Source organism: Eretmochelys imbricata, chromosome 7, assembly GCF_965152235.1.
Source record: "Eretmochelys imbricata isolate rEreImb1 chromosome 7, rEreImb1.hap1, whole genome shotgun sequence".
Taxonomy (NCBI): domain Eukaryota; kingdom Metazoa; phylum Chordata; order Testudines; family Cheloniidae; genus Eretmochelys; species Eretmochelys imbricata.
Window position 1 is genome coordinate 5,965,188 of NC_135578.1, and position 14,780 is coordinate 5,979,967.

The 14,780-nt window shown below is 42.9% G+C and overlaps 1 protein-coding gene across 1 annotated transcript in view; it reads right to left on the reverse strand.

Annotated features, from left to right (window-relative positions):
* Window positions 1-14,780, reverse strand: part of PRICKLE2 (prickle planar cell polarity protein 2) — a 186,750-nt gene that overhangs the window by 16,543 nt on the left and 155,427 nt on the right. The window contains exons 7-8 of the mRNA XM_077822077.1: window positions 10,711-10,897; window positions 6,515-7,378 (exon numbers count right to left, since the gene is read on the reverse strand). Coding sequence (XP_077678203.1) covers window positions 6,515-7,378; window positions 10,711-10,897 — 1,051 coding nt within the window. The remainder of the gene's footprint in view (window positions 1-6,514; window positions 7,379-10,710; window positions 10,898-14,780) is intronic.

Here is a 14,780-nt window from a genome sequence, read left to right on the forward strand (position 1 = left end):
AGCACCCTGTCTGTTCACAAGAGTAAAGCCAGCAAAGAGGCTAGAAAGATGGCACAGCTGGGAATTTAAGAATGTTGCGGCACTCTCTTTTGGAGGCCAAATGTTGGACCTGCCAATTAGGTTCTCTTATGAACCTCTGTTGGGAGTGGGACTTCTGTAAAGTTGCCCATCTGATCTCAGTAGGAGGATGCTCTCTGACTTTCTCATAGAGCTCCACTGAGACCAGGCTGGCTCCAGGCTGCATTGGAAAACTAATGTATTTCTTCTCCTGCCCCTACGTCCGATTCTGTTTCTCATACATTTAGACAGATTAGTCTAATCTCAATGAAGGCACCATAGCAATTCAGATTGTCTCATAGATTACGATTGATACTGAGGCCAAGGAAACGTTTAAACAAATCACAATTAAAAAATGAAAGGGAAATGAGTTGCCTAAAATTAGGAGTCTATTTTCCTTAGCTGGTGTGTGTGGTTACGTCCCATAATTGTTAATGGAGATTAGACATGCCCAGCTAGGGGAGAACAGAGCGCTAGGGACCTAATTTAAACGCACAAACAGAAAGGAAATGCAGAGTTATGGCTAGCACTGAAAATTCAGTGGTCTAGCTGAATCCCAAGATATTAGTATACACGGTGTGACGACAGAGAACGTCTAGACACTCAGGGTGAGTGGTCAGTAGGTTTTCTCTTAACATTAGTGTTACTTAACTATCCCGTTAGGAATTGGCTCTAAAGGGTTTAACTAGAATCTGCTTAGAAAGAATCCCACAGGATTTCATGTCATTCTCATGGGTGTAAAGTCCGGCTTACAAAGTCACCAGTGGGGCACACTTATCCAGTGCTTATTGTCCATCCGGTGCAACCATTTACTAGGTAGGACCATGAGGAAAGGAAGATCCGCTTGATGCCCAGGCACTGGACTGAGAGTCAGGAGATCTGTGTTCAATTCCCACCCGTGGCCTGTGTGACCTCAGGCAAGTTATTTAGAAGAGCCTTCTTGGGCAAAGCACTTACGCGTGTGTGTGTGTACCTCAAAGTTTGTCAGGACCCTGTTGACTTAAATGGGATTACTCATGTGCTTTGCTGAATCTCTCTGTGCCTGCATTTTCCATCTGTATAATGGGCACAATGCTACTTTGTTTTTCTAACCTTTGTCTGTCATTTAATTAGACAATAACTCTTGGAGGGGGGGTTCTTCCTGTGTGTTTGTACAGCACCTAGATCTCAGTTGGGGTGTCTAGGTACTATTGACAGCAATGCAGATATAACAGTCACAATAACTTTTCACAGGTGGAAGACACAGGTAGCTTTTTACCCATAGAAAATGGACTTTAGCCACACACCTGGTTTGTTATCTGCTTTCCCTGGCACCTCCAGCTAATTACTGGCTGAGCTGTAATAGAAACATCACAGCAGAATTTCCTGCCAGGATGGAGTCAGTCAGATTGTAACATGTGCTGTGCAGGTCAGAGACTGTTTGCCCTTCAGCTCTATATAAAATAAAAATGTTTTCAGTGATGTCATAAAAATATTGGACAGATTCAGAATGAATCACTCCACACAGTGTATTTTACAAGGTGGAGCAACTGTGTGGAGAGAGAATTTTAAAGGGACTTTCTCAGTGTTTTAGTACAAAGGGAAACGCTGGAGCATTTTGCAAAAAAAACGCACTCGAGCTTTCTTGGTGGGAGTCGCAAATCGCATGGATAGAGTGACCCTGTGTGTTTACTTTGCTTCATTTAGGAGACCTGCAGTTTAGCGATGTGTCAAGGAATGCTCCGGAGCAAGAGGCACCGTAGGCTGTTTCTGATTTGTGACATATTTACTGTGGCGTTTCCTTTGCAGGGGGTCTGTACTGAGTGCTTTCCAAAAGCCAGGCCGAGCCATCATGAAAAGCAAAACACCATGTCTGAGCTGCACGTTGGGTCACGGGCTGAGCAACAGCAGCGGTAAGAGTGGGTGGGAGGAAGGAGCCCTGCATCTGAGTGGAGAGGGCAGCTAAACAAGGTAGCACGTGAAGTACTTTGTTTTCTCTTCCACAACTCTACTGAACATAGCCTAGCTGGCTTCAATTCCCAGCTCTGCTACCCATCTCCTGCATGACCTTGGGCAAGTCACTTAAACTCTCTGTGCCTGAGTTGGCTATTTATTAAATGGGGATAATAATCCTTTCTTTCTTCTCCCAGGGAAAAGACAAGTCAGCCTTGTCTCTTCAGATAGTGAACAATTTGGGGCCGGGATTGCCTCTTATTCTATTTGTTCTGTGCCTAGCACAATGGAGCCCTGATCTCAGACGGGGTCTCTAGGCACCATTGTTATACAAATTACCACTGAAAACTATGATCATCATCTGGATTTCATAAGTACTTGTTTGACACCTTCAACGCAAGCCTCAGCATTCTGAGCTACTTCTCCAGTAGAGAAAACTAAGCAGGAAGGAACAGATTAATTAATATACATTAATAGAGCAAGTGTTTGGAAGGACAGTTTGATTTTAAGGGCAGATTTTCAAAGGTGCAACCGGGAGTTGAGTGCCATTGAAAACCTCCCCATAATGCTTCAAAAAGGGATGTCCTAAGATTAAATATAGAGATATTTTGCATCATAATAATTAAAACCCTTTTTTAAGCTTGCCTGTTGACCTGTGCCCAGATAACTTGTTACATGTGAGCGCCAAACTACAAAATCATTATTTAAATAGCTGTACATTGCTTGCATGCTGCAAATCCAGCAACAGACCTCAGTGCGGCTCAAGTTTATTTATGCTAACAAAGTTTCCATATCGGGAGTATGAAGGGTGTGGGTCTGAGGCTCTCTCAGATTGCTTTCACCTACACTCATGCTTACACTGATTTCTGAAAGCGATTTATTTTGCCTTCTCTGTCCCCGATTTCAGATTCCCTTTTGGAACTGTATATAGGGCGGGAAGACCGCCTTCTTCTTATGTCCTATTCTGAACTTAATTTATGGAAGTTGAGCGAGGATATGGCCGGAAACAGATTATTTCAACTCCAGGTAGGGTGCTGGCACACTTCCAAGACAAACACACCAGAACCCATAAACTTGTCCTGGGGGCACCGGAGTAACAAAAGAGTCCTGTCATTTCAGGCTGAGGAAATTCATAACCCTTCTAAAATTCACTCAGTCTCCACTAACCCCTCTCCGCTCTTAAAGCCGGATGCTACAAAGGGGCTTCAGAGACACCTACAGACTTGTCCCTATTGCATTTCCTGAGCGGGGTTGGTATGCTCTGAGCTCTCAAGGGCTGGACAGGGCCTCGCATCCGTTTGCCCAGTGCCAAGCATACTGCCAGCACCTTGCAAAGAACAACAATACCAGCCCATGCAACTGGACTCTGAACCATTTCTAGGCAGCTAGTTAGGAGGTGAAAGCATGAGAGGTAGATCAGATTTTCAGGGGGGAGGGGACTGTACATGGCTGAATCCAAACAAAGCTTGGCCGAAAAGAAAAAAGCCCTGGGGGGGGGGGGGGGAGAAGCGAAGGGGAATAGGGGGAGGGAGAGGAAAGAAAAAGCAAAGTAAATATCTGTGGCTAACAAACTACACTTGGTATTTTCTTTTCAAGGAGGTTTCATGCTTTAGGGACTCCTGAGGAAAGGCGGTTGGCTGTGCCAGATTCGCATGGTCATCTGATAACGTAAACTACTGTCGACTAAAGAAAAACTCCATTGCACTGGGGTCTGAATCAAACATAAAGCCTGTTTGCAGACTAATGTGTTATATCTCCTAAGCCCCAACAGGCTTATTCCACACACACGCTTTGCTGGGCCAAGGAATGAAAAGCAAATGTAGTCAGACCAAGCGAATACTGAATATTTCATTTGGATACATTTACAGTCATGGGAAGCCAGCATCATCTCTGTTTTTGTGACTAGTTATTACAATACAATGAAAAGACAGGAGGGGAAAGAGTGGTGTATATAAAAAGGAAAGACTAGTAAACCACTAAGCACCATAATGTTCTACTTAAAAAAAACACTACACAAAAGGGGGCTTATTGTGGGCCTGTCATGGGTTATATTTCAAAGTATTCTGAAATAATTTTTGCCCCCAGCTGTTGCTTAGGAGAGCTCCTTGGGCTCTTGAGGCTAAAATCCGTCTCTTCTCCAGCAGCTGGCATTAATGATTTTCCTTCTTTTAAAGGAAGGATTAAAGAGCAGCAATGGGTTTGTTTTGAAACACACTAAAAGCCCCCCCACCCCGCACCCCAAAATAATTATATTTAGTAAACAAATAAGAGAAATCAAAGTGAGGTGAATTCAAGGTCTTGCAATGCTCGACTGTCTTATTAAACCTGCAAATTCTGGGATTTCCACAGTTAAAGCAGACACTCCATTACTTGCATGCACCCTTGTTTTACAGACTATACGGTACTTTCTCGGTTCCAGGGAGGTTGTACTGCTGGCTGTCATATACTGTGTTCTCACTCTGATCTCTGCTCGGTATCTATGCTTCTGTAGAGCTAGACCAGAAGAGGAGCACAAGCTGTCTTCTTTCCTCTCTTTGCTATTCTGTAGACACAATAGGGCATGTACCTCACTTGTCCTCCACCATGCCCTTCTGTCCCAGTCCTGATCAACTCGCATTTACATTCTGAAGACATCTCTCAAATAGACGCATGGTGCATGAGATCAGCTAAGATGCTCTGGCCACTGGCCCCCATGGAGAGAGACATGGTGGCAGGCTGGTCTCTTGAACTTGTTTCCCCATCTAGGTCTGACAGCACTCAAGCCTACTGACCTTCAGGGCACACTGCAGAGCTTGCCATATCCTCAAGGGTTCTGCGAAGGGGCTGAGTCAAAAGGGAGGGCGGTTAACGGAGTGAGAGGGAAGAGTGATTTCTGAATGAAGCTGAACCAGTGAGGAGTATGTAACTTCTTCTCTTAAGCAAAGTAAGCTGTCATGGGATAAGAGGGAAGGTCCTCTCATGGATCAGTAACTGGTTAAAAGATAGGAAACAAAGGGTAGGAATAAATGGTCGGTTCCCAGAAGGGAGAGAGGTAAATAGTGGTGTCCCCAGGGGTGTGTTCTGGGACCAGTCCGATTCAACATATTCATAAATGATCTGGAAAAGGGGGTAAACAGTGAGGTGGCAAAATTTGCAGATGATACAAAACTATTTAATATAGTTAAGGCTCAGGCAGACTGCAAAGAGCTACAAAAGGATCTCACAAAACTGGGTGACTGGGCAACAAAATGGCAGATGAAATTCAATGTTGATAAAGCAAAGTAATGCACATTGGAAAACATAATCCCAACTATACATATACAATGTTGGGGTCTAAATTAGCTGTGACCACTCAAGAAAGAGATCTTGGAGTCATTGTGGATAGTTCTCTGAAAACATCCACTCAATGTGCAGCGGCAGTCAAAAAAGCAAACAGGATTCTGGGAATCATTAGAAAAGGGATAGATAATAAGACAGAAAATATCATATTGCCTCTATATAAATCCATGGTGCACCCACACTTTGAATACTGCGTGAAGATGTGGTCGCCTCATCTCAAAAAAAGGTATATTGGACTTGGAAAAGACTCAGAAAAGGGCAACAAAAATGATGAGGGGTATGGAACAGCTTCCATATGAGGAGAGATTAGTAAGACTTGGACTTTTCAGCTTGGAAAAGAGACGACTAAGGGGGGATATGACAGAGGTCTATAAAACCATAACTGGTGTGGAGAAAGTAAATAAGGAAGTGTTATTTACTTCTTCTCATAACACATGAACTAGGGGCCACCAAATGAAATTAATAGGCATCAGCTTTAAAACAAACAAAAGAAAGTATTTTTTTCACACAACGCACAGTCAATCTGTAGAACTTCTTGCCAAAGGATGTTGTGAAGGCCAAGACTATAACAGGGTTCAAAAAAGAACTAGATAAATTCATGGAGGATAGGTCCATCAATGGCTATTAGCCAGGAGGGGCAGGGATGGTATCCCTAGCCTCTGATTGCCAGAAGCTGGGAATGGGTGACAGGGAATGGATCACTTGATGATTAACTGTTCTGTTCATTCCCTCTGGGGCACCTGGCATTGGCCACTGTAGGAAGACAGGATGCTGGGCTGGATGGACCTTTGGTCTGACCCAATCTGGCCGTTCTTATGTTCTTATGTTTGATCCAGTTATTTAGGAATTTTATGTGTATGTATACCTAGCACAACGGACAGTCAAATCGGAAAACAAAGTAACCATGGAGGTGCCCTCTGGATTCAAAAGCAAGTCACCGGCTCTGCTGCTGCTTGGCTCCACCACACAGCCACAGGGCTTCAGACTCTGATTTTTGCATTGCAAAAATCTATTAAGATTGTCAAACCCTGGAGGCATCCCTACCTTTTCATCATCACCCACATGCATTCCCTATGCTGCTGCAGAGCTCTGCAATTCTTCCTCCACACAGCAAACCATAATTTTGTTTTAATAGGTGGATTCACCTACCTTTCTGTCTGGCTGCAGGATTAACAACAGAACATTGTGCTAGCCGGTAGTGTCTTACCTGTGGCATTTGAAAGGGCGAGGGACTCCATTGAGCCCCGTGGCGTTTGCTCGGTGGGTGTTAGGGCCTCAGTGAATTTAAGTGCATTGATTGGATGCCTTGTTCGACACTGTTGGGTAGACATCCCGCCTTCTTCCTCTTCATCATATTCTGGAACTTTGATGCTTCCTCTGGTTTCATTAAAACTCTGGTTAGACATATCGCTGTAGCTTTCTTGTGACCTAAGCCTTCCTGAGTAATAATCTTCTCTGCACTCCTGGATGAAGCTTCCACTATGCCCCTTCATTGCTATAGATGAACTTCTCTTTGGATTGCTGAAATGTTTGGCCCATAAATCTGGTTGAGTGCCTGGGACCTGTCCTGGGTTATAGGAAGTCCTTATATTACACTGGCTGAGAAGTTGCAAGGGGCTTTGGGATTGACTTTGCTCCATTTGATTTCCATAGTGATAGAGTTCATCTCTACTCCTCCATATGTGCTCTCTGTTTAGGCTAGGAGTCTGACTAGACAAACTCAGCAAATCCATCTGTAGCGACAGTGGGTCCACATCTGCAGAAAGTCTATTTGAGGTCACTTGCAGTTGACTGCACTGATTTAACATGTTTTCCTCCACTTTCCCTTTGTTCTTGCCAATTTTGGCACTGCGGCGGGACTCCTTTGCTCTTGCGTTCTGAAATGCCGAATCTGACGAATCCGAGCCGTTAGGATCATCGCCCACGCTGCATGCCCTCGAACAGAATATCTGCCCTTGTTTTGGTAGGAAAGGTCGACCAAGTAGGGATTTCTTGCACTGAGCACAGCAAAAACAGGTTTCTGTAGCATGCCAGTGTTGGCCGTCATAAGTCATCTGGCCCTGGTCAATACCTTGGGGGAGGGGGGGAGAAAAACGTATAGAAAGTGTAAGAGCTATGTCATGAATTGGAAGTTACTCCCCAGAAATTTCAGTGGTTTCATTTTCTAACAATTCATGAAAGATGAATCAAGAATGAAAACACAGAAGGCCCTGATTCTACAACCTTTCCTCATGTTGAGGAGCAAGCCCATAAAAATAATCCACATATAGGTCCCAATCCTTTGGTAACTTCAATGGGACTACTAAATTGTGTAAAGTTAAGTATAAGTCTTCACAGGTTCAAGGCCTAACCAAAGGACTTACTTAACGTTAGAAACGGTGGCACAGCTGAGTCAGGGGTTATTGAATTTTAAATACTTATTTCATATTTTAAATGGTAGGAACATGAAAGTTTCTTCACAAAGTTGTTGAAGTCAACGCAATAAAACCACTAGCTACTTAAAAAAAACCCACAAAAACCAACAACCCAGAAGAGGAATTTGTGCTGCTTTCCCAGGTTTGAGATGCAGCTAAATATAAACCCATCCCTGCCCTTGACTGCTCTATTCCCTGTAGATTTTAAGACCCAAACTTCTTTTAACTATTCTAGCCTCTTCTCTAAAGAGGAGAGGTAAAGAGACTACATGAACAATCACCTTGGATTGCTTTATACTCAAATCCATTAGGTAGCAGCCATACAGAGGATCAAGTTTGCCTTCACTCAGCCCTGCCTGGCTTACTGAGGGAATTAAATTCATTGTAGGCCTAACAATGAGAATCTGTTCTGAACAAGCAGACGCACGAGGCTTACCAGTCATAGGTTACACCAGCTGTAACTTCAATTGATCACCACCATATTTACCCAAGAATTATCCCTGCCAGGTTAGCTCTTCTTTGTACTCACAATGGGAAGCTGGCTTTAAATCATTTGTATTCCCTGAAATCCTCTTTACTAACTGGTGTTAAAGGCTTCACTGCAGACTAATGTGCTGTATCTCCACTCCCCCACACCAAAATTCAGTTTTTTAAAAATGGGGTAGCCAATGGGAGAGTGGGCAAAGGGCAGTCTATCCGTCAGCACTTAACCCACACAACCACTAAACCGAAACACAGTCATTACATTGTCACTCCAACCTCCTGGGAATCCTGTGGGGAAGATTCAAAATGCGTTTTCATTAACCCTCCCTACCCAAATGTGTACTGCAAGCAGAGAGCAGTTAGTCTGTATTTATAAACAGAAGAGCCTAACACCAAAAGAAATTACAACAGACTGGCTCAAAGAGAGGCAGACAAAGAATGTGTGTAGTACATACGTGGTAATCCTTTTTTTGGTCAAAGATATAAATATTTTCCAGGGGGGTGAAAACAGCATCTGAAGACACAATTATAATTCATATTTTTATATGTCTGGTTACATTGCAGTTCTCGGGAAAAAGTAATTACCTTAGTAACGGCTGCATGATATACAGAATGCTCAGGGCATAAAGAACATTATGAAGAACTCAACTATATGTGTGTGCAACACAAGTTTGCACATAGAGAGTACATTTGACTAATTTTATATATATAAATTTTCCCATTAACCCATTATAATATACCCATTAGCACATTCTATTCCGAGCTAGAACTGTTTTCAGTGTAACTCTTTTCTCCAGTGTAACAAGCAAACCACTTATATTGCATTTGAATGCCAAAGGGAGAGAAAGCAGTGGGTAGAACATCAGCTTTTTATTCAGCCAGATAGCATCCTCTCTCCTGAAGTTACCTCCAGGAGAAGCATGAGGTTTCTTTCTCATTTAGAGGCCCTGCTATACACCCCAGTTCTGCAAAGATCTTAAGCTCGTGCTTAGTTTTAACTGATATGGCGCTTAAGCTCATGTTTGCATTATTATTATTATTAATAATAATAATTTGTATTGTGGTAGCACCTAGAGGCCCAAGCCCTGCTGTGCCAGGCATTGCACAAACTTATGGTAAAATACATTCACTCCCTTGGAGAGCTTACAATCTCAGTAGAAGACAAGGGACAGACAGGTAGACAGCACAAAGTAACAGTGAGACAAGTGTGATAAGCATAGCAGCTGCTTCTCCAGGGTTGAGTGTTCTGAAGGCATCACAGCAGACATCAATTTTAAGGAGGGACGTGATGGAGGACAAAGTTAAGCACGTCCTTAAGTGCTTTGCTGAAATTTTTATTCCTCCGTTGACTGTTGGGCCATTTCATGTGAGAAAAAGGGTTCCCCACCCCCACCGTGCAGTACTGCATAAAAATGTGCACTTACCTATGGGTACAAATAAAAGCCTGTCTGTGCATCCATCCGTGTAAACAGATTTTTTTTTTTTTACAACGCACAGCAAAACAGCCAGGCAGATTCCAGAATGTAGTAACATTAGCTGCCAAGCTCATGTTAACCATTGTGATTGGTACTAGCTTAAGGAATGTTAATGTATCAGTGCTTAGGAATGAAATGAGCTAGCACCCAGTGTACAAATGTATTTTTAGAGCAGCAAAATATCAGCACCAGAAATCTAGATTAAGTCTGCAGTTGTTGTTAGTTTTCTTTTTCTTTTCCTCTCTCTCTCTTTCTCTCTCTCTCTCTCTCTCACTCTTTTTTTGCTGAGCATATCGCATCTATTTGTGGATTAAAAACGCAAATTGAAATGTTAATGATTTCTAATGAACACACATTTCCCCTTGGAACAGCTCATTAACCCATATGCCCCCTTTGAGAGCTGGAGTGAGGAGGATCAGCTACAACAAGTGCAAGAGTATTTAAAAGAAAATGTTAAAATGGACAGTAAATGAGTCAGTGAAATCTTTGCTTTTGGTAGTTTTATTATCTCCTGAGACTGCTTTCCAATGTTCTTCCTGTTTCAAGAAACCCTCTCTAGCACAAAAGGGGATATGATCAGCCTCTCTTTTGCCTCCCTGTAAAAGCAGTCATTTAAACAAATAAATTACCTTTCTTGATTCTCCAGGAAAAGTCAGATGTTTGCATCTATAGTGATTTCCGCAGGGCAGGGACATGGCTGGAGGCAGCTGTGCATAGATTTTCCTCGCACAGCGGAAATGCGGCGGTATTGACTGAAGTCCCATACAGACTCCTGCACTGCCAAATGGTTTCCGAAGGATTTATTGAAACAAGTAACAGTGCCAGAAATGTCCTTTCAAGTAAAAGTCATTTCAACAGGTTGCCTCAGGTGTGTTCCGCTCAAAATATTACCAAACCAATGAAATAAAAGCAACAGCACAATAAAGCACTATATCACCGTCTTAAATGAACCCACATCAAAAGGTGCATGACTTCATTCCCCCCCCTTGTGCGCTCTCCTGTTGACAGCCGGCAGGGAATTTTGCCCTTACCTATGTGTTGTGCACAGGTGTCGCAGAACTCCGCATACAAGGACTCAAAGCAGTTGCAGCAGTACGGCCTGCCTTCCTTCATGATGTACCTCTGCCCCCCCAGCACCGTTTCGCATTCAAAACAGCAGAAGTGCTTCATGTGCCAGTGTCTCCCTTCGGCCTCGGTGCATTCGTCTGCAAAAATGATCTGGGAAAAGCCAGAGAAGGAAATGAGCCAACCAGGATTGCAGACGGACAGAGAGAGGGCTTAGAACGTGGAGATTTGTGTTACGCCGGCCACGCCGCTCACCTCCACCGCCTTTGTCAGTTTCCCTCTCCTGTTGTGTACTGTCCAACATGTGGACTGGGAGCTCCCTGGAGGAAGGGAGTGTCATCTTTGTTATTTGTCTCTATGGCACCTAGCACAATGAAGCCCTGAGCCCTGATCAGGATTTGGAAGTAAAAGAGCTGCCTTGGTTTTATTTATAGCCAGGGGGATTGATTTTAATTATGATTTAAATCAGCAAGCAGGAAACCTTGATTTAAAACGTCCATTTTAACCGTGCTCTGCATTTCTACTTCTTAGTTATTTTCTTAAAGAAATGTTGATTCGCATTGATTGGTAATCTCTAAAATGCGTTGAATTGCACCTAAATCTTGGCACTAAATTTGGTGCTTCTGTTTGATATGCAAGAGGCTACGTTCTAGCTATACACCTTTATTTAAACCAGTGGTTCCCACACGTGTTCCACCGTTTGTGCAGGGAAAGCCCCTTGCGGGCCAGGCCGGTTTGTGTACCTGCCGCATCTGCAGGTTTGACCGATCGCGGCTCCTGGTGGCCACGGTTCACTGATCCAGGCCAATGGGAGCTGCTGAAAGCAGCGTGGGCCGAGGGAAGTACTGGCTGCCACTTCCAGCAGCTCCCACTGGCCTGGAGCAGCGAACCGCGGCCACTGGCAGCCGCAATTGGCCGAACCTGTGGACGCGGCAGGTAAACAAACCGGTCCGGCCCGCCAGGGGCTTTCCCTGCACAAGCAGCAGAACAAGTTTGGGAACCACTGATTTAAACAATTATTTGGTTTAACTGAGAGGTCCCCAAACATTTTACTCATGACCCACCAACTGCAATTTGTCTTTCTTGGGGACCTAACGTTGTCCCTGTTCTTCCACCTCTCCATACCTGCTCCCCTCCCCTTCTCAGCCCCGCAATCACCTGCTCCCCTCCCTTCTCAGCCCAAGCCTCCTGCTCAACTCCCTCCAGCCCTCTGGTTCTCGCTTTCCCAGCCCCGTCCCCTTCTGCAACCCTAGCCGGTCTCTGTCCCCCTGTGACCAGATTGTGATTGCTGACTGTCTGCTTGCTGGCTCCGGACACTTCCTCTGAGCCGCTGCTGCCTAGAACCCGTTCTCCATGTCACTGCCTGCTGCCCAGAGAGCGTGTCCATGTGCGGATCCCTCCCAAGACCCACTGGTGAGCTGGGACCCACCATTTGGGAAACACTGGTATAATTTACCTTTATTCAGATTCTTAACTTTTCCTTTTTTTATGTTAGAAAAAAAATGAATTATGCATTTCTGATTTAGTAGATGATGATTCATTTCGTACTTATGATTTGTGCCAAGCTCCATTTGGATGGAAAGTCAACTTCCATTAAAAATGCACAAAAACAGATTTTTTTAAAAAAAAAGAATAAAACTACCCTGGATACATAAGAAAATAAAAGTTGACCAAACTGTTGATCAAAACAGATTTTTACTTTCAAACAAACTGATTTATTTAGAAAAAGTAAAGAATATCTGTAGTTAGTGAGCTGAACTGATTGTTTCTGGCCTCCATGCCCTTCAAAGTTTTAGAACCTGTAGATCTCATCCTCTCAAACCATGGCTGTATCCAGAGATTGGAAGAGGAAAACAGGCTTTCCCGCTCTTTCAACTCCTAATTGGTTTCTTTATTTTGAAAGAACTAGTCATTGAACTGAACTAGTGGAATAAACTGAACTGAAAAAAATATTCTCTTTGCATCTTCTGAAAGCGGCTACTGCTGTCAAAAGCTGACTTAGCCTTTTGACAGATTCTGGTTCCAGGTGCTTAGCCAGTGGCTTCCACAAGTTCAGTGGTTTAACTCTTTAAAACTTGGCAGCAAACATGTATGGCTGAATATTTATTTTTGCATTCAATTTAAATGATTTTAATACATTATAAAATGTTTAGCTTTTAACATAACTTGTCAATTTCAAAATTTAATTTTAAATAGGTTTATTTTTGAAAAAACAAATCTGGATTTAATTTAAATAAAAAAATCCAATTTGAATAAAAAACTGGTTTTTCTTTTTTACTTTAAAAAATGATCACATTTTATCCACCCCGTTTATAGCACAATATTGCAGGCAGGCACAGCACTTCACAGGAAAACAAAAAGTTTAGATCCTCTAACCGGGATCTTACTGTACTAATTAGGATCACTGCACGAATTACAGTGCAAACAGAGTCACTGTTTATATTAAGGTTATATTAAGGTACCTGGTGTCTGAAGGGTTAATGAACGACTCATTGATGCTATAAACATGTTACAGACACGAGTAGTGTGAGTTATAGATGATTCTGAGCACATCAGTGGATGATGTGAAGTCAAAGTAATAAGCAACTTCTTGACCTGTGGGACTCTGGATTAATAACTGATTAACCTTTTTTAAAACCCCTATTAATCATTGATGAACCATTTATAAAGGGAACCTTAATATAAAGAGTGACTGAAACACAACAAAAACAATAACCTATCGGGGTGAGGAGCGAGACCGCAACAGTAATGCGTAGCATCCCGACAATGCTTTTCATCCACAGACGGCCAAAAACGAGAAGGAATCAGCATCCCCATTTTATTGATGAGGAAACTGAGGCCTGGAGACGTTAGCTGAGTTATTTGAGGTTACACTGAGTGAACAGCTGAGTTGCAAATAGAGTCTCGGCCTCTCAACTTCTAACAACACTCCTATGCAGTGAACTACTTGGCCTCCGTGACATAGGCTAGGACCAGCACAGTATATTCCGCCGAGCAGGTGAATAGGAAGCTTTGTTTTGCAGTTATTTCATATTATTTGTGATTATTTTTGGACGTAGAAGAAGTGTTTTAAAGAGGGAATTGAACAAGGTATTTGTATTAGAATTTGTAACAGGACTTTGCAAGGATAAAAGTACATGAAAAAAAGTTACTCCGCTTAAAAGAACCAGAAACAGGGCCATTTCAATGGTTAGGAGTTTGTTTTTTACTGGGAACATTACAAATATAATTGGATACATAAGTCAATGCTCTTTATACTTCATGTGGATATACAGTGGGATTTTTATTGGACACTTGCACAGAAGGGATTTAGGATTTTTATAATACTTATGGTTTTCCACACTTCCACACTATCCAAGCCAGAACAATTTCCTTCACCAGCCTTTAAACTGAGATTGACACTTGAGAAACATCCAGAATCAGCCTCGAAGGTTTTTTTGTATATTTGTTCTGCTTCTCATATCCCTTTAATCTCCTCTATGAAGGTCTATTTCAATACAATGTAGAGTCAAACTCCACATATCATAAGATATAGAACGCTCTCTCCTCAAATGTGCAAATGTGAGGTTTCTGCTGGTAGACCTGGGTACAGTGGAGGCACCATCATCCATGGCTGGGATGAAATTGCACCACTTGGTATGTCATTACAGGAAAGTTACTGAAAAGTTCTCCAAGGCCCTGACCCTGTGAGTAAACCTAGACCTCGGTTAGCATGACCCTGGGCTGATTTGAACCTGAAACCTCCCAGTGCGAATCTCCTGGGGTGCAAACTTGAAATCAAAGGGAAAAATATTCATGAACCCTAACAAACTGAAACCACCAAATTTTATATGGCTTTGTGTGTTTTCTCTACCACTTAGTGTAGAAGTTGAGCTATATCAGCTCTACACACACACACACCAGGTGCTGCAGGTCTATCCACAAAACTCAGAACATTGCAGTGTCAGTTTATTTTAATGTTAGTGGCTGCATGCAGAGAGTATCCAACATCAGCAATCCCACAATATGGTGATTATTTTTCTAAAGGAAGAACCTA